Raw genomic sequence first — 24,378 nt, 5'->3', positions numbered from 1 at the left:
GGTACTGTACATGCACTAGCAGTGCCGGCTGAGCTCTCAGTCACACAGGCCCCAAACCCAGATCCGGCTGTAATTACAAAAATCTGGGCAGTTATCGGGGAGCTTGGTGCAGGGACTGCCAGCTGCCGGGGTCACGGATCGGAGGCTCAGTAGCTCTGCATTGGGGCACATGGAGGCAGAGCGAAGAGCCGGATGCAGGGAGTACACAGCAGGGAGGTATCTAAAAAGATCTCTCCTGCTAAAGCTGCCGTGTAAATGGCGGCTCGTGAACCAGTCGGGGGCTTTATGCCATCTCAGGATGGCGTACAGTAACACAAGCTACAAGAAAGATTGCTTTTTCAGAACTTGATGAATGACTTAATTTCTATGTCCCCATACTAAAATAGGGAGACGGAGGAAAGTATCAGGGAAGAATTGTAACCGGGAGATATCAGTGAGTGATACCTATGCGTTACAGGAATGATGAGCAGGTCTGTATCTTAAAAGTTATAACATGATGAAGAGATCCCTTAGTGAAATCCAGATCATTTCTCTATTCTTGTTTCTTTTCCTTTTTTTTTTTTAAATATTGTTTGTAGTGCATTTATTGCTATTATATATAGCAGTATATAACTTTGTATCTAATAGCGATTATATTTATTACAAATATATTGTTTTGCAAATATTGGGGGTATAAGTAACGCAGTGTGCTGCCAAGAAATACCCAAGGGAAGAATACTGACATATTGGTGGTCATTCCAAGTTGATCGCACGTAGCAACTTTTTTCTGCTTGTGCGATCAACTTGACGCCGCCTATGGGGGAGTGTACTTTAGCATAGCAGGGCTGCGATCGCTTGTGCAGCCCAAAAGTTTCCTGCAAAACAAGACCAGGGTCAGACTTACTTACCCTGTGCGACGGATCCAGCGACGAAGGTCCCGGGATTGACGTCAGGCATCCGCCCTCCAAATGCCTGGACACGCCTGCGTTTGCCTCAACACGCCTGGAAAACGGTGAGTAGACGCCCCAGAATGCCTCCCCGTCGTCAATCTTCTAGCGATCGCCGCTGCGATCACTTTCAGCACTGCTGGCGTCGCTGCCCGGCGACAACCGTCGCCAGGCAATGACGTGCGTGCGCACTGCGGCCGCCGCGCACCCGCAGTCCCGACCTGTTCGCACCACAGCGAAGAACCGCTGCGTGCAAACGGGTCGGAATGACCCCCACTGTCCCCTCAATAATGTTGTTATCAGCACATTATGTTGCATCACCATAGGAATTAAATGCACCATAAACAGGTTCCTACCTCTTATATATTGATTGGTATCGAATATCTTCACGATCTCATCCCTCTCCAGCTTGACAGATCGGTCTTTGTACTGCATGCAGTTGCCACTCCAGAACACTCTTCCTTGGCACAGCCTCTTGATGAAAATCCCCTGTCTGTTGCTGGACAAGAGGACCCCTCTCTCCAGGTGGCCAAACAGTTTCTTAGTGATCTGTCGCTGGCGCTCGCTGGCGATGTACTCAGCTGATGGGAAGCGGATGTTCTCTAAACTCTCTGTCACATGATTCTTCTCTCCGGTAATGGGCTGGTTTACGGAGAGGCGGCACCCTTCTACCCGCGACGTGGTGACTTGGCTGACTGCTTTCCCACTGTAGTAAAACTGAAGGATCATCTGAGAAAACGCTGTGGATGCAGAGGAGATAAATCCCAGTCAGTGATTCTGCGTGTGACAGAACATACAGGTTTTACACCATACTCGCCGCATGTAACGGTTATCTGAGGATCTGGCACTTACTGTAACATAAGGTTCAACTTGTCACTACAGTTATTTGGAACGATGAAAATAATAATAATGGTAATATTTAGATAGCACTTTTCTCCCAGTAGGACTCAAAGGGGTCAATTCAATTATGTGGGAGTTGTCTGCTGTAAGTTGCCATTTTCATGTAAAATTTGCAAAGTTAAGTAATTTTGCAATCCAGTCCCAAACTTGCAACGATGCAGGCAGAGTAAACTCGCAGGTATTGGTTTGCTACCCCCTGAGGGTGTGCAAGGAAGGGAAAATCTTTATTTTACGGTACAAATGTTAAGACTTCCTTTAGAACCCCTTGGACCCCCCACCTACCTACCTACCTACCTAATTAGGCTTTAGCGAGGCTTCAATTAGCTTAATTAGGCCAATAATTACATGTAATTTTTGAGGTTATTTAAAAAAGTAAATGGCCTCAAATTACCCCCAAATCCAACTTTTTTATTAGATTTATATCCCAAATTTAATGAAGGCATTTAAGTCAGGCTCCCAAAAAATTATTTGGATTATTTCTTTAAAAAAAAAATTTACTTTAAAATGACCGCAAATTTCCCCAAATGTACCTTAACTTTTTTTGCATTTTCATTTAATTCCTTTGTAAAAAAAACAAACAAAATGTGGAAGCTTTTTACATTCTTTTTTTCTTTCTTTAAATAAACGCAAAAATCAGCCATTTAACACCTTTTAGAGGCATTCGGTATTTTACCTTTTGACCACTAACATCTATATAATTCTGCTAATAAATTGTCACATTTTGCGGTCCAAGAAAGTCCTCCCACTTTTTCATGTACTTCTTCCACATTGCATATTGTAGAAAATTGTCACACCTTTGCTGTGAGTACCTCGAGTAGGCATTTTTAATTGGATTGGAGAATTCTCGGGTGCACACACTCGTGCGAAGTCTGCCAGTTTCATGAAACAAACTCGCAGACTCGCACCTAAGTGGGCTGATCCCAAAGTGCTTTACATTTCCATTTAAAAAATACAAGATACAAATTAAATATAAACTTTACAGAAAAGAGAGATAAGCATTTTGAGTTGTATTTTCTTTAGGAGTATTAATGAAATAAATCCAAGTTGGGTAAGGGACCTCTTACGTCACCAGGGGGAGGAGCCATGGGCGAACAGGGTACCCGAAATGTACCCTCGCGGGCTCGCTTCGCTCGCCACGGGGTTACTAAAGGTAGTAGTTGGTGGTGTGGATAGTAGAAGAACTATCCCAGTGGCCTAACTCCTCCCCCTGGTGATGTGGCTCCTCCCCCTGACATCATAGGTCCTTTAGGCCTCTTGATTCTAGCATCTACCTAAAGTGGAGGGGTCTCATCCTGTGCAAGGAAGCATGTTCCATAGAGCTGTAACCACAAAGCTTGACCCACCAGTGAATGGAGGGTGATTCTAGGTACTGTTAGTACGCATGGTTACACAGTTACAAAAACTGAGGATTAAAAGTGAATTGTAGAACCTACTGGATAACTGTTTTGGCTGCCTCTGCCGGGACACAAGGGCTGAACCCGCAAATGTCACCTGTCACCAACTTACAAGAAGTAGCTCACAAAAATGTGTTTCCCTTTAATTACTCTTACAAGTTACACATTATGTAAGTGGAATTAATGAAGCTATGTTTCTATTCTGGCCATTAAGTAAAACACAAAACATATCTTTCTCAGAGCCATCTAAACGTATGGGCACACTGGGCATCTGCCCAGCGTCCCACAATTTTAGGGGCCTTTGAGTAGGAGAGGGTGGTGGTCCTGCAGCCAGACAGTGAACGGCTATCAGCATTCTGATTGGTGTATGGCTGGAGCAATCCACCAATCTGTGTGCTGACAGCCATTCACTGTATGAATTGAGACATTGGTGGTCATTCCGAGTTGTTCGCTCGCTAGCTGCTTTTAGCAACATTGCAAACGCTAGGCCGCCGCCCTCTGGGAGTGTATCTTAGCTTAGCAGAATAGCGAACTGAAGATTAGCAGAATTGCTACTAAATAATTCCTTGCAGTTTCTGAGTAGCTCCAGGCCTACTCCTAGATTGCGATCACCTCATTCCGTTTAGTTCCTGGTCTGACGTCACAAACACGCCCTGCGTTCGGCCAGCCACTCCCCCGTTTCTCCAGCCATTCCTGCGTTTTTACCTGGAACGCCTGCGTTTTTAGTACACTCCCTGAAAACGTCCAGTTTCCGCCCAGAAACACCCACTTCCTGTCAATCACACTACGATCACTCAGGCGATGAAAAAACGTTGCTCGAGCTTGTGCAAATCTCCAAAGTTTTGTGTTAAATTACTGAACGCATGCGCGTTCGCATTTTCCACCTAATCGCTCCATTGCGAAAAACGGCAACGAGAGAACAACTCGGAATGACCACCATTATATCAATGAGTAATTGTTACAACTTAGTAACATTCATTCTAGCAGGCTTTTCATTGTATTTTATCTGTTTGATGCTGCTGTGCTATTTATTACTACGGCTCTATCATTATTTGTTATGAAATAAAATAGTTTTAATCTAAACTAATACCATTGTAACTCTTATATCTAATTGCATGGTTAATAATAATTTTATTGTGTGTCTCTAGCGTTGCTGCTATATATTTTTTCTTTTCATATTTACTTTTTAAACCATTAGCAGCTGAGGCATAGATGTTAATACATCTTTTACACAATTTAACTGGTTGGTAATTATACCTTTTTGTTCTGGGCGGCGCCTGGGTATAAGTGTGTTTGATTCACTGAATGAAAGGGGATCCGGTCTGAAGATCGACACTGTCTAGGTCGACAATGTTTAGGTCGACCACTATTGGTCGACAATCACTAGGTCGACATGGTTTCTAGGTCGACATGTTCTAGGTCGACAGGTCAAAAGGTCGACATGACTTTTAAAAAAAACATTCCTTTTTTACATTTTTCATACTTAACAATCCACGTGGACTATGATTGGAACGGTAATCTGTGCCGAGCGAAGCGGTAGCGGAGCGAGGCACCTTGCCCGAAGCATGGCGAGCGAAGCGAGCCATGCAAGGGGACACGGTGCACTAATTGGACTTCCCGGTCACTGTACGGAGAAAATGACACCAAAAAAAAACATGAAAAACTCATGTCGACCTTTTGAACTATCGACCTAGACCATGGCGACCTAGAACCCCTGTCGACTTTCCAACCCTGTCGACCTATAATGGTCGACTCAAACATTGTCGACCTAGAAACTGTCAATGCAATAATCCACACCCGTATGAAAGCATGTAGAGAGGGGCAAGTTATGGTTTGTTTTGTGTATGGGTGTGTAGGTGCCCCAGTGCTGTTAATATGGCCATGGTCTGATCTTTTCACACCAAAACATTATTCCTCAGTATATTTGTCTGCAATAATGGGGAGCTGCCATATAACTTCCTAAGCTGCTGCAATATGAACCACGTCGTCCTTAGTGGCGTGAATGCGATACACACCCATATAATACTCGACTTGCTGGTCTGTCTAAAGACAATCTAAACACAGTACAGCTCGGTCATGAAAGTAACTCTCTCTACATATTTCTTTGTTTTTCACCTTTAAGCCTCACTTACTATGTGGGTATGTTTCCTTCAGCAGCGCTCCATTGATCAGTGACTGATCTGAGGGACCGTTTCTTCCCTCACAGAATAACAGGTGTTTCCTCAGAATGACTTAATGTCATCGGGGCATTCCATACTCACACTGACATTCTCAGGGGCATTATTGTGAACACAGTGGGGTTTTTATTTTTTGTACTTTTAAAATATAGCTTTGTGCCACCTGCGAGCAATGAAACTCCGGTGTCTGGAGATCCCCCTAGTTTGTAGCTAAATTAGCCACCAATTTGGACTTTCTGCGACATAAAGAAAAAGATGTCTTAATACGTTTGGCTATTGTCTCCGTTAAGTAGTAAAAATAAAGCTACCAACTGCAGCGGTCCCAAACTTTTTGGAATCACTGAGCCCTAGAGAATCAGAATTTTTTTCCCAGCACACCTAGTCCAAAAGTTACTTAAGAGAAATTCTGAAAAAAAATATCAAAGTAAGTACATTGTTTTTAGAAGCCATCCTTAGGCTGAGTGGCGAGGAACAGGATTCGCTTCTGAATGCCCAGTGGCGTCAGAAGGCGGGTGCGGGGGGTGACACCAAAGTGCCAGCTCTACTGCAGTGGCAGGAGCCGAATGCTGCAGTGTAATAATCCTCTGCAGCACTCTGCTCCTGTCACAGATAAGGAGCCGGCACTGCACGCTGCACAGTCTCCGGGGGCAGCCAGCATCTCCTGAGAAGGTGGACACGCCCCCGGAGTGAAGGAGAAGAGGAGATCTGTGAGGCCAAGCCCCTTTAAATTATGCCACACACCCTTTTCGGCCGCCCGCGGATCCGGCAGGGTGAGGGGGGGTAGTAATGCAGAGTGCACACCAGGTGTCACCTCTGTGTGTGCTCACATATTAATATGATTGGCAGCTACAAGCACTGGTTTCGCCTATCACATGGACCAATAATAATTGAAATTGGTCCTGGACCACCAATCCAGGGCACCCCTGCATGGCCACACCTCTTTGGGGGGGGTGTTTAGCACATAAGAAGCACGCTCTCACAGGAGCATGACATGCCTCCCAGCTAGGGCAGTAGAAAGCCTGTCTGGGCCCAGGTACTTTTCAGGGGGCGTGGTCTAATCACAGGAGGCGTGGCCATGCACCCTTAGAAAAAAATACAGATTTTTTTTTTATTTTAAACACTTCCCTGGCCGCGCTGCAGCCCAGCATACAGCAGTGAGTGTGCTGGGCTGAAAAGAAAAGCTGCAGCTGCTGCATCCAGGTAAAAGGGGTGGTGGGGGGGGTAGAACTGGGCCCCCACTGGGCCTCTCCATCAGACCTGGGCCCTGGTAATTTGTACCCTCCCCCCCCCCCCCCCCTTCTCTCGGCGCCACTGCCTATCCTCCAACCTCTGCCAGGTAATTTACATAATAATACCATCTGGTGCCCCTAATCCTCTCCCAGCAGGTATCTTCCCCGACCTTTATATTCTGCCTCCACTTCTAGCACTATTAGAGTACATGTTGAGGCTCCGTGTGTCCTTGGCTGGCTGCTTATCATGGTCCACATGACTTCCAGTAATGAGCTGTAATAATAAAGTGCCTTTCACTTTCCTGTCTTATCATCCCACAGCCTCACTTACCAGAAACCTTCTGTCATAAATGCAGATAAGAGAGTTTATACTCCTTCAGCAAATTAATTCTTAAATTAATTCATTGACAGGTTCACCCCTGGGACAGTGTCAGAGATAGTCCAGACTACTGCAAGAGAATAATTAATATCTATACACAGACCGTAATGATATAAGCTCTGTGGTAGCAGGCTCATTGTCCAATGTGGCCACACACATAGGGGTCTATTCATGAAGCAGTGAAAAGTGTGGAGAAGTGAGCCTGTGGAGAAGTTTCCCACGGCAACCAATCAGTGCTTGCGTAACATTTATAAAGTGCCTTCTAAAAAAAATTACGGAGCAGCTGATTGGGCAACTTCTCCACAGGCTCACTTCTCCACACTTTTCACTGATTCATGAATAGACCCCATAGTGATCAGATTGGATGAGATTCAGCGATTTGACTAGTATATGACGGGTGCATATTCCTGCAGTCAGAAGGGGGGGGGGGGGGGGGGGTACATATGTGGGATGTATTCATCCAGTGTGATGATCTGATTGGATAATTATTATAGGGCATCTCTTTCATTTCCATGTCATACATGTGATATTGCAGTGGGTGTGGATGGGGTGAAGGTTACTAGGAGGCGTTATACATTATTGGCTCACAGTCACCTCTATGCTTTGTATTGTATTGCTGTGCTCGTTTGCAGTGCAATAAGTGAAACTATTCCAGAAATTCTCAGTAATCCGAGCCTCTGGCCACACTACTCCAGATCAAATTTACTTAAATATAAGGCTATTACCCAAACTACACCAACCATACATCTTTTGTCTTATATCAAAGTATCTCACAGCTCAACCCATCCACTCCGCACCATACTTGTCGACTTGTTCATTACGGAAGCACTTTGGGGGGTGGGGCTGGGTGTCCATTAGGCCCCACCCCTGTCACAATAAATACTGTGAATCATAGGTCCTCAAGGAAGGAATTTGCATTTAAAAATAAAACACAAGATACAAAATAAGCTTAACAGATCCTAACACACTCACACATCCCACTGGCCCTCAGCCAAGATTGCTCTATGACTGGATAATACAGCACTCCAAGATCCTCTGCAATCTGGCTGGACCATTATGCTATATGTAGCCCTGTGTATCAATGCTTATTCTCCTATAGAGTTTAATACCCCTTTTCCACTAGCTCAAAAAACACGGGTTTTTTGCTAGTGGAAACGACTCCCTCTGCAAAAACCCGGATCAAGTGATTCGGGAATCCTACCCGGGTAGCTTACCGGGTTGAACACGAGTTCAACCCGGTAAGCTGTGCAGTGTAAACGGAAGCCGCGTCGATGCGACACAGCTCCCGTTCACAGTGTATGGAAGGGCGGTGCTGGGAGATCATGTGATCTCCCAGCGCTGCCCCTGCCGCGTCACCAGCAGCGTCCCCAACCCGGCAATATGCCTGGTTGGAGAGTGCAGTGGGAAAGGGGGCTCTGATGTGGGTCGCAGCCGAGTAGCACCCAAGTCAGGCTCCCGGCTGCAACCCACATCACTAGTGGAAAAGGGGTATAAGACTGCAAGCAGGTGCCTCTTACCTCTCTGGGGCAGATGTATTAAGCCTGGAGAAGTGATAAAGCAGTGATATGTGCAAGGTGATAATGCTCAAGCCAATCAGCTCCTAACTGTCAATTTACATATTGGAGCTGATTGGCTGGTGCATTATCACCTAGCACTTATCACTGCTTATCACTTCTCCACGTTTAATACATCTGCCCCGCTGTTTGTTATTACCCAATCTCATCTTATTACTATTATGTTCCCAACTGTAAAACACAACGGAATATGATGGTACTACGTATATAAGTAATGGCAATAATCCCAGCAACACTGGAATGCAGGCCAGGAGTACTAACACTTGAGCAAAAGTTTTGAATTTTAATTTTGGAAAAAAGAAATAATAAAAATTCAGAAAATTCAGAATACTACCAGATTGTACAATAAAGTGAAAAACTTTCACAATAGAAGATCACTGAACCTGTACAAGCGCTATGAAATATTAAAAGGCAGCTCCCCAGTGTTTGAGGAAAAGGAGGGAATATAAGTATTCTTGCAGTAAAGCAATCTACTGCGCTCTATGGGCCTATTTCAGCATGGGTTGTATATGTGCGATACGATAAAACGCACACCTACAACCTTTTCCTCTAGCACGTCCACCCCACATGTCGGGCTCCCCCCATCCCTCCACCCCCCTGCAAACGTGTGAGCACATCGCAAGACAGCCTCCTACACAAGAAGGCAGTCGGCAGGCAGCCATCTTTTCGGTTGTGACGTTGCGCAGCCCCCCCCACCCCACAGACGGTCCGGACACACCTCCGCTGACCGGCCCGCGCCCCCCCCCCCCCCCAGATGGTGCGTCGACACCTACAAAACAGTGCTTCGATGTCCCGTTCCTGCCCCCCCCCCCCCCCCCCAGGACTTAGCTTGCAGTCACGTGTGATCTCAAGCTGAGCCCTCGCGTATGCGCACAGACCGATTTTTGCACTTCAGCGTAGCACGCTGAATTGGGCCCTATATGCAATTGCGGTCGCACCGAGGAATTAATTGCAAAATGAGTGACAGGAAGATAGCATTTGGGGTTGGCAACGGGGAGTGGCCGGCCAAAGGCAGACGTGCCATGGCCGTTCAGACGCCCTTTTCTGGGCGTGCATGATTTAGCAGTTGAATTCTTACTTGCTACTGCAACGCCCTCTGCATCCCCAGAGAGAAGCTCAGCCGGCGCGTCTTCAGCGGCGCTCAGAGTCTACGACATGTTCAGATTTGCCACAATGGTACCGATGTATCAACTGGGCGCTCCAATGCTCGGGTTAGCTTCTGCCCATATTAGCATATAATTGCAATAGCGTACGGCAAAAGATAGCAGCAGCAGCAAAAACAACTGCACCTGGTTCAGGCCCAACGGGTGCACGCGGAGGGAGATGTCAAACAGGACTAAAACAATCTTTCCTCTAAATATTTTTTTATTATTGAATATCTAAAATATGAAGGTGCCTACTATATAAAAGCATAATGTCAGAATATCTGTAAAAGCAAAATGAAGAGAGTTGTACAAAATAATTGGGGACAAATAAATAATTGGGGGGCAGTAATCTTAAATCTGGAGAAGTTGCATAGGAAATAGAGACTATGGGGGTCATTCCGAGTTGATTGCTCGCTAGCTACTTTTAACAGCCGTGCAAACGCATAGTCGCCGCCCACGGGGGAGTGTATTTTCGCTTTGCAAGTGTGCGAACGCGTGTGCAGCCGAGCGGGACGAAAAAGTTTTTTGCAGTTTCTGAGTAGCTCTGGACTTACTCAGCCGCTGCGATCACATCAGCCTGTCTGGTCCCGGAATTGACATCAGACGCCCGCCCTGCAAACGCTTGGACACGCCTGCGTTTTTCCAAACACTCCCAGAAAAGGGTCAGTTGCCACCCACAAACGCCCTCTTCCTGTCAATCTCCTTGCGATCGGCTGTGCGAATGTTTCTTCGTTAAATCCATCGCCCAGCACCGATCCGCTTTGTACCCGTACGACGCGCCTGTGCATTGCGGTGCATACGCATGCGCAGTAGTAACCTGTTCGCTGCGCTGTGAAAAACAGCAGCGAGTGATCAACTCGGAATGACCCCCTATATGATAGTTTAGTCTGTCTTACCGTGCGGAACTTGCTCACTCATGTACGTGGTGTACCCGTCCATTGCGTGCGATCCTGACGGAGAAAAGAAGCCATCAGCACAAAAGTTATGTGTCCTTAATAAGCTCTTCCCCGTCTATACTGTTATTCAGGAATGTTCCTGGCTGGGTCGGGAAGATTCTAAGGAAACTCTGATTTCCACCCTCAGTACTAATAATTGAGTGAAGCGTTTAAACATCGCTGACTCAACGCTGCAGAGTGACTGTTAGGAAAAATCACTCAAAAATGGTAAGACTATAAAAATAAATCAAATTTAAAGCTTAGGGCTGCCAAACACAGCAGCCCTCTGACCGTGGTCCGGACTCCTGCCGCACCAAACAAAAAAATGAGTTGACTGAGTCGGTGGGCGGGATTATATGGATGAGCCCAGTGCATCCTGGGAGGCCACAAAGCTCGTGATCGATTTGGTGCCAATCCGCTGACGCTCCAGCATATCCCAATGTTATCCTGTGGATAACCTGTGGACCCAGCCGGAGAAATTATGCATTTGTAACATGCAAGCCATTGGGCCCTTCCCTTTATCTGTATGAAACACACAAATGGCCCTAACTGCAGTAAAAAGCCTGGAGTGAGGAACTCTTGGCTGAGTGACCAAACTAAAAGTTTACAGTGACACATTGATAGTACCAAGACTGTTCCTAGCGAGCAGAAGTTACATAGCAGGGACGTAACTCCCAAAGGAAACGGAGACGCCTGCCTCCGGGCTCCAAGCCCTGAAGGTGCACCTGCATGTACAGCAGTACCTGTGTGGTTCACAGCGGGATCCAAGTGGTGCGCCGAAGAGGTACTCTGCTCTGTCCCAGGTGCCCTGTGAACACCGGCAATAGGGGGCAGGATGGCTCCTGTCTGGTACTGCTCAGAGTCTGCTGGAGCCCTGCCAGTTCACTGCGAGCTCCGGGCCCTGTAGGTTAGCCCAGAGCGCTATCTATATCATTTTGTAAGTCGTGTGTGTTTATGGGTGGTATTCAGTATACCGGTTGTCGGGATCCCGGCACACAGTATACCGGCGCCGTAATCCCAACAACCGGCATACCGACACCATCTTACTCATAGTGCAATCAGCGGGGCTTACTCTGAGTGCACTCAGTGGGCAGGATGTAATGCCGCCTGAGTTTGTCGGCCATGTGAGATGCTGGCCGAACTCGGACTGTTTTTTGAAGCGAGTTCGGCCAGTATCCCGCCAAGTGGCCAACATTACATCCCGCCCAGTGTGTTATAACTCAGACTGTTTCCTCAGCAGGTGTTACTCAGAGTACACACAGCACCTGTAAGTGTTACTCAGAGTGCAATCAGCATGGGTTACTCAGAGTACACTCAGCACCTGTGTTACTCAGAGAGCAATCAGCATGGGTTACTCAGAGTATACTCAACAACTGTAAATGTTACTCAGAGTGCAATCAGCATGGGTTACTCAGAGTACACTCAGCACCTGTGTTACTCAGAGTGCAATCAGCATGGGTTACTCAGAGTACACTCAGCACCTGTGTTACTCAGAGTGCAATCAGCATGGGTTACTCAGAGTATACTCAACAACTGTAAATGTTACTCAGAGTGCAATCAGCATGGGTTACTCAGAGTATACTCAACAACTGTAAGTGTTACTCAGAGTGCAATCGGTTACTCAGAGTACACTCAGCACCTGTATGTGTTACTCAGAGTGCAGTCACCTGTATTAGGAGGATAGAACCACCAATCTTGCAGAAGAGGCTTCTGACATGCATCCTTTGCTGGGGATGGACTGCGCTTAATTATAGCCAAATAATCTTCTGTAGATGTCTGAAAGGAGAGACCATAGTGGGTAAAAGGAGATAGTGCATCCATTTTGCAGATTAAACTACCCTGTAGTACTACTGTATATATGTCCCTAGCACCTGAGGGCTCATCGGATGAGATCACCCGGGTTCTGTACTTATACAACAGCACCACAGTAATTTGCAGGACTGATTTTATAGCCAAGCCGTAATAACTAACTACTCCCCATGTAAGACATACAGAATAGCATTTAAATCTAAATTGACTTTTTTTTATATTTCATTATAACATGGTTATTGATCAAGGACAGTTTCATTCCTAGATGTCTGCAGAATTTGCTGACAGTATTGTTTCAGTTTTTACAGTCTCGTCCTGCTCACCTCCATTTCCGAGGAACTGCAGTCCCTCTCCGTCATCTCGTTCAGACAGCTGCCCACCAACTTGCCTTCAGACACAAAGCAGCAAATTACTTACACAGAAATGGAACCAGTATATGAGCACTGCTGGGATATAGAGCCTATTACATTCCAGCTGGTATATTATATTATTATTATATGCTGGAATCCCTTAGATGAGATTTAAGCTCCACGACAGTCAGAGACGTACTGCCTCACACTTATAGAGACTGCACTGATCGGTGAGACTACATATACAACAACTGACCCCATCACTTGTATATAGAGCATTTTTTATTTTATAGGGTAACGAGACGCCCGGCTGGGGCAGAATAGGACTACTACTTCTTTATATATAGATTTTTTTACTTTAGGCATGAGAGTATGAGAAGGTGGGGTGTACAGTTCCTACTTTAGGGTGTCTTTGTCACGTACACTATACTGCCCTGCCGCGGTACTCACACTTTTGTTCTTCCTCTGGGACAATCCTGTAGACCTTGTAGGGTTCGGATATATCCAGCTGGGATCTGTCTGTTACCTCCTCAAAGTCCGGGCTCTTGTTTAACGCACAGCGCAGTCTGGTCTTCCATGTCGCCGGCTCCGCTCTGTCGCCTTCTTTGAACTTCCCTTTAAATAGCGCCCAGGCCTATAAGGTCAAAGAAAGCGGGGCCTGTAGATGGGATGCATGGAGGACAAGCAAGTGCTCCGTAGGTACACTATACTGTCTTTGTGACAGACCCCCCCCCCCCCTTCGCAATCTTACTCACAATTAGAAATGACATAGCAGAAGACCTACTGTACCTTTGTATACGTGTGTACAATATTTTATAGGGACACAACCACATAGCATTCATGTACCAACCCTATCTACTTCAGAGTTTAGCAATTAGTAGATGGTAAAGGAGTTTTTTTAGTACATCAGTTAAAGATAATATAGAAACAAAGATTTTGACGTCAGCTAAGAACAGTATATGGCCCATCCAGTCTGCCCCCTAGGGTATTAGGTTTAGGGTATTAGGGATAGTTTACTGGATTGGGTTATGGTATTATAGATAGGGTATTTGGGTCATTTTAGCAGTTTTGGTTAGGGGTTAGGGTATTGGCGTTAATCTGGGACTTGGGGGTTAGGGTTTTAGGGATAGGATTAGGGTTGGTTTATGAGTTTGGGTTAAGGCAGAGGTTCCCAAACTGTGTGCCGTGGCTCCCTGGGGTGCCTCGGGACACTTGCAGGGGTGCCCTGGGTTGGTGGTCCAGGACCAATTCAAATTATTCCTGGTCAATATAATAGGCAAAACCAGTGCTGGTGGCTGCCAGTCATAAAATATGTGGCCAAACAGAAGCAAATCTTGTCCCTCACCACACAACTGACCCTAAGGATGACATATAAACGCAATCTACTTAATGTAATATTTCTTTCGAAATTTCTCAATAAGAAATTTTTGGCCTAGGGGTGCCGTGAAAAAAATTCTGATATTCTAGGGCGCCGTGATTCAAAAAAGTTTGGAAACCACTGGGTTAAAGTGTTTAAATTAAGGTACAAGGATTTGGATAAAAGGGTTATGTGGCCGGGTCCTCAGTCCCGATGCTGGCTCCCCTTACGTGGTGGCACTGAAGAAGTTAACCTCCGTGCTATGGCACCATATCCAAACATACCCAAGTTCAGAGGATCAGGTGTATGGGTCTTAACGGCAGGGAAGGAGACAAGAGAACCTCATAATGATCTAGCGGAGGGGGAAGCATGGTAACAATATAGGAAAGTTCCTTCCCTTTTAATCAGCAGAGTTGGTGAGTACAGATTGTTTCTCAATTGATTGTTTAAACATCAGGGTCAGCACTACAGTGGGGACAGGCAGCACGAGGGTGACATCCGTACTGGATTCAGGTCCGTGTGGAACCCTAACTTTATGTACACACCTGAATGATTTTACTCATAATCCAACAAACGTTAACATTTTTTTTTAGTGATGAAACAATCATGAGAACATCCAATTTCTAGTGTACACACTACTGGTTTATCAGTCTGATCTGAATGATTTAGGTTTCTATGTATTATCTGTCCTGCAGCTCTTCACAAAGTTTAATGAATGTATTTATGGGCAGACAAATCGGACAGATGATTGGAAAGAGCGCACTCTGGGAAATCGAATGATCAGCCTGATTGTTACATAATGTGTACCTAGCTTAACTCAATATGATGCAACTCCTATTAGGCAGCTGTCAGTAAAGGGTCCTACACAGTGGTCGATATATTTGAAAGATATGAACAATGTCGTTCATAAATGAACGATAAATCATTCATATCTTTCAGTGTGGATGCTTTACGATGAACAATGCGCGTGCCCACGATCGTTCATCATTCAATGATCATCGTTTAAACATGCTAGTCCATTTGGACGATATAGATGTCTGTACTCTCATATCGTCCAAATTGGCCTTCGATATCGTCCAGTGTGTAGGCTTTAAATCATTGTCGGGGGGAAAAATCGACCATCGATAATATCAGTGGTTGATAATATTGTCAACATTGCCCAGTGTGTAGGGCCCTTAAGAGGTGGGCAGGTGGGTGGAAACATTTGTTTTCAGGTATTCAGCCACCGTTATCACAAGTAATCTCTGTGCACACTATACTAAGCTTGTCCTTTACGCATCGTTGTTGTGGGTTTTTTATTTTATTTGTGTTACTATCCTGGTATTTAGGGAGCAGTGGTGTAAAAACTATCAGAGTATAAGTCGCACACACAGAAATCCTGCCCCGACACAGACTATTTGAATGTAATGTTTATTTAACCAGCAATAGGGAAGTAGCTGAATTTGTTCCTTGTTAGTACCGTTCACCGTACAAGCACAGTATGCAAACAACACCAGCTAGCTATTCTGCCTTCCCATTCTATTATAACTGATAAACCTAAAATGCGAGTATAATAGAGCTAATAACATTCACAAATATGTACAGAGAATAATAACGCACGTTCAGTCAACCCAGCAAATTTAAATAGAGGGGCAGATAATCTTATCACTCGTTATGAATGATAAATAATGCTTCAGCCAATCAGATCCTAACGGTCATGTGTTTGATAAATGACAGGATTGGCTGGAACACCATTTATCATTCGTAACGAGTGATAAGAATATCTCTTGCTGTTAAATGTGCCCCACAGGTTTTTACTTATCACACTTTCTTACTTGTGTATTACAGGTTGAGTATCCCTTATCCAAAATGCTTGGGACCAGAAGTATTTTGGATATGGGATTTTTCCGTATTTTGGAATAATGGCATACCATAATGAGATATCATGGTGATGGGACCTAAATCTAAGCACAGAATGCATGTATGTTTCATATACACCTTATACACACAGCCTGAAGGTCATTTTAGCCAATATTTTTTATAACTTTGTGCATTAAACAAAGTGTGTATACATTCACACAATTCATTTATGTTTCATATACACCTTATACACACAGCCTAAAGGTAATTTAATACAATATTTTGAATAACTTTGTGTATTAAACAAAGTTTGTGTACATTGAGCCATCAAAAAACAAAGGTTTCACTATCTCAGTCTCACTCAAAAAAGTCCGTATTTCGGAATATTCCGTATTTCGGAATATTTGGATATGGGATACTCAACCTGTATATATATTTGTGAACTACATTAGTAGCTCTTGTACATATATCTAAAATGTATTTAAACTATAGTGGCCATTTAAAACATTTGGAGGAAGTGGTTTATTTATTTTTTGGATTGCTGAGACAACAGTGGCTATAGCCTGTGCCGGGAACAGGTAAGACTGTCAAGCTCTCCATCCATTGTTACATTAAGCAATCATTCATAAGCTGTTTGGATCTAAATAACCTTGGTTACATACTGGGCAAATTACCGTACAACTCAGCAATGACCACAATCTTTCATTTGTCACTTTTAGGCGCTATGAAAGGTTGTGTAAGTACAATATCTGACACTTTGCCAAAGTAATAATAGCTTTACAGCTTAATAGTTTCCTTTTGATTATATATAATGTATGAAATGGCTACAAACGTTGCTATAAAAGCCTATACCTGCAGTATGTGTTTGTCAATCTGACTAGGAGGGTCCTGGTATGAATGGTCGACCATGTTAAAGTCGATATTCATTAGGTCGACCACTATTGGTCGACACAGACATGGTTGACATGGACTAACTGTCGACACGTGAAAATGGTCGACATGGGACAGGTCGACACATGAAAAGGTCAACATGGATTTTTTTTTTACTGTTTGTGGTGTAATTTTTTCCGTAACAGGACCAGGAACCCCAATTAGTGTACCGCGTTCCCTTGCGTGGCTCGCTTCGCTCGCCATGCTGTGGGCAAGGTGCCTCGCTCCGCTACTGCTGCGCTCGGCACAGGTTACCGTTCCCAATCGTAGTCTACGTGGATGGTAAAGCATGAAAAAGTAAAAAAAAAAAATCTATTTTTTTTTAAAAGCAATGTCGACCTTTTCACGTGTCGACATGTCACATGTCAACCATTTCCATGTGTCGACCATTTGTCCATATCGACCATGTTAGTGTCGACCAATAGTGGTCGATCTAATGACTGTTGACTTTAACATGGTCGACCATCCAAACAGATGCCGACTAGGAGGTTGCCGGATCCCTTTAACATCCTTTTTTCCACATTGAAGATACAAAACTGGTCGGTAGGAAAATGTTATTTGCAGAAAAGTTATAGAATAACTCATGCTGTCTCACTACCAGACGTTTGTAGATCAGTGGAGAGGTGTTCCAGTTGTAGTGCCTTTATAACATGCCCAAAGACCTGCAAACAGGACCTGAAAGAAACACTTCATGATCCCTGAGGAAAATGGGTTGTAGAGAAAGCTGGTAAGGAGCCCCTGCATGTACAGCAGCACCTGTGTGGTTCACAGCAGGATCAAGGTGGGACCGCTGCTCTTCCAACAGCTACGCAGCCCTCCCCCTGATGCCGCAAAGTTAATCGGCTCTGTCCCAGGAGCCCTGCTAACATTTGCAATAGGGGAAAGGACAGCTCCTGCCTGGTACCACTCAGCCCGCGCTGCAGCAAGTGATGGTGTACCCGCTGCTGCGGCTGGATTATAAGACGGAACCCACCAATAAGCGCTGATTCTGCATGCTGCAACTTGCCTCCGGGTGACTGGGATGAACTTACGCCTCTGCTGATACATATGGTTTAGGCTAGGCTTACCATCCCATCCCTTTAAACTGGGAAGCTCATGGATATACAGGTTCTGTGGCTGATTAAAACCAGGTGAAATGCAGGCTTGATGTCGGCAGCCACATAACCTGTGTAAGTCATAGGTGTCCCAGTTTAAATGGATAGTATGGTAAGCCTAGTTTAGGCAGCTTTAAGGATCCAGGGAATTTATCAAATGGCAAATGCCTGAATTAGGCAACTTCTGCTGTAGATCACAGAGGGGGATCAGTACTAAATCCCGCTGGACGGGATCCCGGCGGTCGAAATACCGACGCCGGAATCCCAACCACACAATCCCGACAGGGGTGGCGAGCGGAACTCAGCCCCTTGCGGTCTCGTTGCGCTCGCCACGCTCAACACACTAATTTATTCTCCCTCTATGGGTGTCGTGGACACCCACGGAGGGAGAATATGTCGGGATTGTGCCGGTCGGGATTCCGGCGTCGGTATTTCGACCGCCGGGATTCCGGCTGGTGGGATCTTGACCGCATCCCCACAGAGGGTCTGGGGCAACTTACCAAGCTTCACTTCTTCAGCAAATGCTTTTTCAGACGACATAAGTTGTCCAAACCCTATCGGGAAAGCTTTGCCAGGGTGGGGACCTTGTGGCGCCTTATAAATAAATGCTTATAATAATAATAATAATAATAAATAGTCAAAGCTATAATGCTTAATAATAATACAATCCTTCTCAACTGCTGCTTTAGTACAGACAGCTAGCAACAGGTGCCCACTGCCCATATCAGGAACACATACTGATCCTGCCAATCACACTGCCCGAGAGTGTTAGGGGCCCCACAGTGGATATTTAGGGGTCCTGCTTTTGCCAATAACAGTTCTACTGCCAGATGCTCGTTTCTAGCCTAAATGTATCCTATGAAAGTGATCGAAAGATGGATACACGGACAGATAGCCATAAATGTTATTATGACCATTATTGGACGTTATGGAATATTTTGGAAAGATTTTTCACTCCATTCATAAAAAGATATGAAGATGTTTTGAGAACATATTAAATCACAGGGTTGCAATCATTTGGGGAGGCATTATTTAATTAAGCAACTCCAGATATTTGTTTAGTCAAAAGAAAAATCGCATTAAAAGAATTCCATCCGTCGAGCACTACTGCACTTTTACTTACCTTGAATATAGAGGCATCTACTGCCTGGTTGTAGTCCTGTTTCCCAGCGTGTTTCCATGGGATACGAAACAGACTTTTCTCATCATTTTCCCACACAAGTCCGGGGTACAGTGAGCTATCGATTTGCTCGATCAGCCATTGCCGCAGGCGTCTGCCGCCGTTACGGTCACACATCTAGAAAAAGAGAACACTATTACTTATTAGGATTTCATGTAGAATGGGATTCTAATTATTCATGATCATCATAGTTATATATCACTTTTCTCCTAATTTTACTTAAAGTGCTTTATGTTTTCATATATTAAAAAAAAAAAAATAGAAAATAAACTTAAAAAATGCAATCTACAGAAAAGAGAGCTAAATATTTGGGTAATAATTATTTATTTTAGAAACTACAGGGACATTAATGAAGCAAGTGAATAACATGAAAGTCTTGAGTCTGCTTTGAAGGCTCTAGACCAGTGGTTCTCAAACTCGGTCCTCAGGACCCCACACGGTTCACGTTTTCCATGTCACCCAGCAGCTGGACTGTGTATCACCAACTGTCACATTTTAAAAATCTACAGGTGACCTGCAAAACATGAACCGTGTGGGGTCCTGAGGACCGAGTTTGAGAACCTGTGCTCTAGACTGAAGTCTACTCGTACTGTGCAAGGGAGCGAGTTTCAAAGAGTCTGAGCCACAATAGCTAACAGCTCGAGCCCCCAGAAGAAGGGTGGGAGAGTGTAGGCACTGCTAATAGTCCTTCATCTGCGGATGAAAGCTGCTTCAGGTACTTTGGACCCTGTTATATGAATGTAAAGGTGCCTATACACCTAGGTGGTCATTCCGAGTTGATCACTAGCTGCAGTTGTTCGCAGCGCAGCGATCAGGATAAAAAACGGCTGTTCTGCGCATGTGGCGCAATGCGCACGCGCGTCGTACGAGCAAGACGAACGATGTAATTTTGCACAGGGTCTAGCGATGCATTTCATTTGCACTGGTGGCCGCAGTGTGATTGACATGAAGTGGGCGTTTCTGGGTGTCAACTGACCGTTTTCAGGGAGTGTTCGTAAAAATGCAGGCGTGCCAGGAAAAACGCAGGCGTGGCTGGGCGAACGCTGGGCGGGTTTGTGACATCAAAACAGGAACTGAACAGTCTGAAGTGATCGCAAGCGCTGAGTAGGTTTTGAGCTACTCTGAAACTGCACAAAAAAAAACTTTGTAGCCGCTCTGCGATCCTTTCGTCGCACTTCTGCTAAGCTACAATACACTCCCAGTGGGCGGCAGCATAGCGTTTGCACGGCTGCTAAAAACTGCTAGCGAGCGATCAACTTGGAATGACCACCCTAAACCTAAAGATTTATCTTCCAATCTGGCTGGTTGGAACAAAAATCTGGTAATGGATGGGAGCAAATGACAGTTGGCCATTTGAAATGGTCAACTGTCATTTGCTCCCATCCATGTCATTTGCTCCCATCCATTACCAGATTTTCATTCCAAACAGCTAGACTGAAAGATAAATCTTTAGGTGTATGTGCACCTTTAGTCAATAAGCCAATCCTGGAATAGACTCTATCTCACAGGTAGCCAATGATGGGAGTTGAGAATGGGTGTTATGTTTATTAATTACTATTATTATTATTATTATTATTATCATCGTTGCTATTATTATTATTCAGTATTATAAAATAGAGTCATACTTGTCAATTCTCCTGGAATGTCCATGAGATTCCTGAAATAGTGGGTGATCTATGGGATTTCCAAGAGAGTCTGGTACTTTCCCTGAATCAGGGCCAGACAGATAAACAGAACCCAGTAACTCTCATCACCTCCCGCTCATCTCCCAGAGGGGAGCTCTGAATAGTCAGCGACTATGAAAGAAACATCAGTGGATCCTACGTTCTAACCACTCTTCAGGTCACCTTGGTGTAGTAATGTTTTACTTCAACATGTTGGGGTTCATATATGACAACTGCCCCTCTGAATGGACAGTCCCAGGTTTGATAGATTTGTCCTAAGAAATATCCCTATTTATCAACAGTTTCTTTTACTGTGTACCCTGGATGCAGAGTCAATTTGTGTTCTGACAATGTGGGCTTTGAGTCTGATTCAGTGGTGGTCGCCAATCATGTTACTGCTGCATCTTATTTATTATCAGTTATTTATATAGCGCACACGTATTCCGCAGCGCTTTACATTCACATCAGTCCCTGCCCCAATGGAACTTACAGTCTATATTCCCTACCACATGTACAGGCGGGATGCAGTCAGTTTACCTCCAATCAAAATCCCGACGTTCAAAATCCCGACACCAATTGACCGATGGTCAAAATCCCGACAAGGTCAAAATCCCGACATGGACAAAATACCGACATTTAAAATACCTACAAGGTCAAAATACCGACATGTAAAATGCCGACAGGTCAAAATACCGACATGAGTTTTTCATGATTTTTTTCATTGAAACCAACTTGTTCATACTTTACCATCCCAGTGGACCTGGAGGGGGAATATAATAGTGTGCCGAGCGCAGCGAGGCACCGTGCCCGAAGCATGGCGAGCGCAGCGAGCCATGAGAGGGGACGCGGTACACTTTATATGGTGTCCATGTTGACTTATGTCGACATACACACACTAAAAACAACCAAAAACACATGTCGGTATTTTGACCTGTCGGCATTTTATATGTCGGTATTTTGACCTTGTCGGTATTTTAAATGTCGGTATTTTGTCCATGTCGGGATTTTGACCTTGTCGGGATTTTGACCATCGGTCAATTGGTGTCGGGATTTTGATTGGAGGTATTTCATACCGATCCCGTACAGGCGCACACATTCACACTAGGGTTAATTTTGTTAAGGGCCAGTTAAACTACCAGTATATATTTTGGGGGATTGTAGGAGAAAACCGGAGCACCCAGAGGAAACCCACACAAGTACGGGGAGAACACACAAACTCCACACAGTTAGGGCCATGGTGGGAATTGAACCCTTGACTGCAGTGCCGTGAGGCAGTAATGCTAACCATTGCATCATCCGTGCTGTCCATCTTCTAAAGCAGCATATCTGAGACTATATGAAAATGCTGCAGCCGCTGGGATTTGTATTAAGATGCTGGCTTCTCACGTCCACTGCTTGTACAAAGAATGTCCGCCGCAAGTTTGCAGCTTGCTCAGACTTGCAGCAGAAACGGATGCATCACGCCTGTGTTTTAGTAGACAGCCCCCCCCCCATTTCCATCCACATATGGTCACTGTCAGTCAGTCACTCTGCATCCTAAACATTACCCAACTGCCCCAACATCAGCATTGCATCCACCTGTGAATAAGGCTCTTTGTTACCTGTCGTTAAGCAGGTGTAGTAGAATACAGATACGTGACTTTATAGCCGACGGCAGGAAACGTGTGATTGGGAATCTAGTACAGGCTGTATACAGACATCAGTACAACTGACAGGTATAGGTATACCAGTAGCGTCACCAGATAGCAGAGTACTCGGATTCTGAGTTAGATGCAGCCGCACCTGTGCCTGAGTCTTTTGGCGGTTGCCCGTCTGTCACTTTATGCAAATGCCACCAAAAGGCTCTTCCCTGGTGTATAGCCGTGCATCCAAATATGCAAGGACTGAGGCGCTTGAATACCACAGTCGCACCATTGAAACTTGCCGTATGACAGGTGCAGATTCCCCATCTGAATATGGCCTCCTGAGATTACCCATCTCGTGCACGCCTCAACTGCAACTCCGACTCTATGCGCACACTATCTGGACACATGTGCAGCGAGGCTTAGCCGCATGGGCAGGGGATAGAAATCGCTCCACTGCATCTGACTGAGAATCAGGTGCACTTTGTGTTTCCATGCTGGTCCTCTCGCTGAGGTTTTACTACACTCAGTACTATATAAAATGACTCTGAGGGAAAGTTCATGTTACAGCGTCAGAGTGAAATTGACCTTTGAAACAAGAGAAGTCTGACAGCAATATTCTTATTTTCATTTTCAGTGCCGTATAAGAGGGGGATGTTTGTATAGTCCTCCACACCAATTATAAACCACTCCACATCAAAAAAAAAAAAAAAACCATAAGAGCAGGATAGATGGGCCTGTGGGTTATTTTCCACCCATCAACTATTTTGTTTCTTCTGATCTCTTCACAGTCCCTTTGACACGTTGCAGCAAGTTTACCTACTATCGTCACACAAAGCATTTGGACGTTGACACTTTCCATGTTAGACTCAAGAACAGTGATCGCTTTAATAACTCCCATCACTGGAACCAAATATAACAATGTTTCACGGAAAGCCTAAAGTACTTTCTCTCAGGGTCGGACTGGCCCACAGGGGTACAGGGGAAACCACCGGAGGGCCCCACTGCCTGAGGGCCCACTCCTTCCTCTTGGGATCAGGTTCCAGACTGTGCACTTGTATTATACATGATAGATATGTTGCATTACACTGCACTAAACTATTGTGCATTTCAAGTCTCTGTGGAGGCTGGCCACACCCCCTTTGTAGGCTGGTCACACCCCTAAATCACTGCATCCCCCCGGTGGGCCCTTCACACCCCAGTCCGACACTGGTTTCTCCACCTTCTGATAATGCATTTACTTCCATTTCTACTAAACGCCTTGTGCACATCAGGCAGATTGTCCTGGGATATGACACAGCTTCACTTCACTGTGGTATGTGCATTGGACATAACAATCTCTAGGCAGCGGCTATGTGTCGTATCCATGTGCAACGGAAATAAGCAGCTCTGCCCAGATGAGAGTAGAACAGGAAGGAAGCTATGAAAAAAGTAATTATATTTAGCATGACAACATGTAAAAGGCAATAACTGAATGTGCTGTCACGCTGTATAAATAGATTTATAAAGAATAACATGAATATTAACATAACTGGACTCTGCCTTATCAAACTGCACCCATCTCCTTGCTCTGTACATTCAGACATTCTAGGTAGTAGTAATAATAATATATAGCAGAGGGCAGTAGCGGATCTTGCCACGGGCAAGCAGGACTTTTGCCCGGGGCGCCGCCTTCCGGAGGGCGCTGGCGCCATCTGGAGGGCGCCGCACCGTGGCAAGATCCGCCACTGCTGCCCGCTGTGTCCCCCGTCCACTGCCCGCTGCCGTCCCCCTCCTGTGAAGGGAACTAGATGCTATGCGTCTAGTTTCCCTTCGTGGAGAGTAACTTTGCTGAGCGGTGCGCGATGACGTCATCGCGCACCACACAGCAAAGG

At 45.1% G+C, this 24,378-nt stretch overlaps 1 protein-coding gene across 1 annotated transcript in view; it reads right to left on the bottom strand.

Moving 5' to 3' along the window:
- The window catches only part of IRF8 (interferon regulatory factor 8), a 47,089-nt gene that overhangs the window by 19,104 nt on the left and 3,607 nt on the right, over window positions 1-24,378 (bottom strand). Inside the window, exons 2-7 of the mRNA XM_063945688.1 lie at window positions 19,162-19,335; window positions 13,269-13,452; window positions 12,792-12,856; window positions 12,327-12,435; window positions 10,621-10,674; window positions 1,283-1,666 (exon numbers count right to left, since the gene is read on the bottom strand). Coding sequence (XP_063801758.1) covers window positions 1,283-1,666; window positions 10,621-10,674; window positions 12,327-12,435; window positions 12,792-12,856; window positions 13,269-13,452; window positions 19,162-19,335 — 970 coding nt within the window. The remainder of the gene's footprint in view (window positions 1-1,282; window positions 1,667-10,620; window positions 10,675-12,326; window positions 12,436-12,791; window positions 12,857-13,268; window positions 13,453-19,161; window positions 19,336-24,378) is intronic.

Source organism: Pseudophryne corroboree, chromosome 11 (assembly GCF_028390025.1).
Source record: "Pseudophryne corroboree isolate aPseCor3 chromosome 11, aPseCor3.hap2, whole genome shotgun sequence".
Lineage (NCBI taxonomy): Eukaryota > Metazoa > Chordata > Amphibia > Anura > Myobatrachidae > Pseudophryne > Pseudophryne corroboree.
The sequence above is the reverse complement of the archived record's forward strand: the minus strand, read 5'-3'. Positions and strand labels throughout refer to the sequence as shown.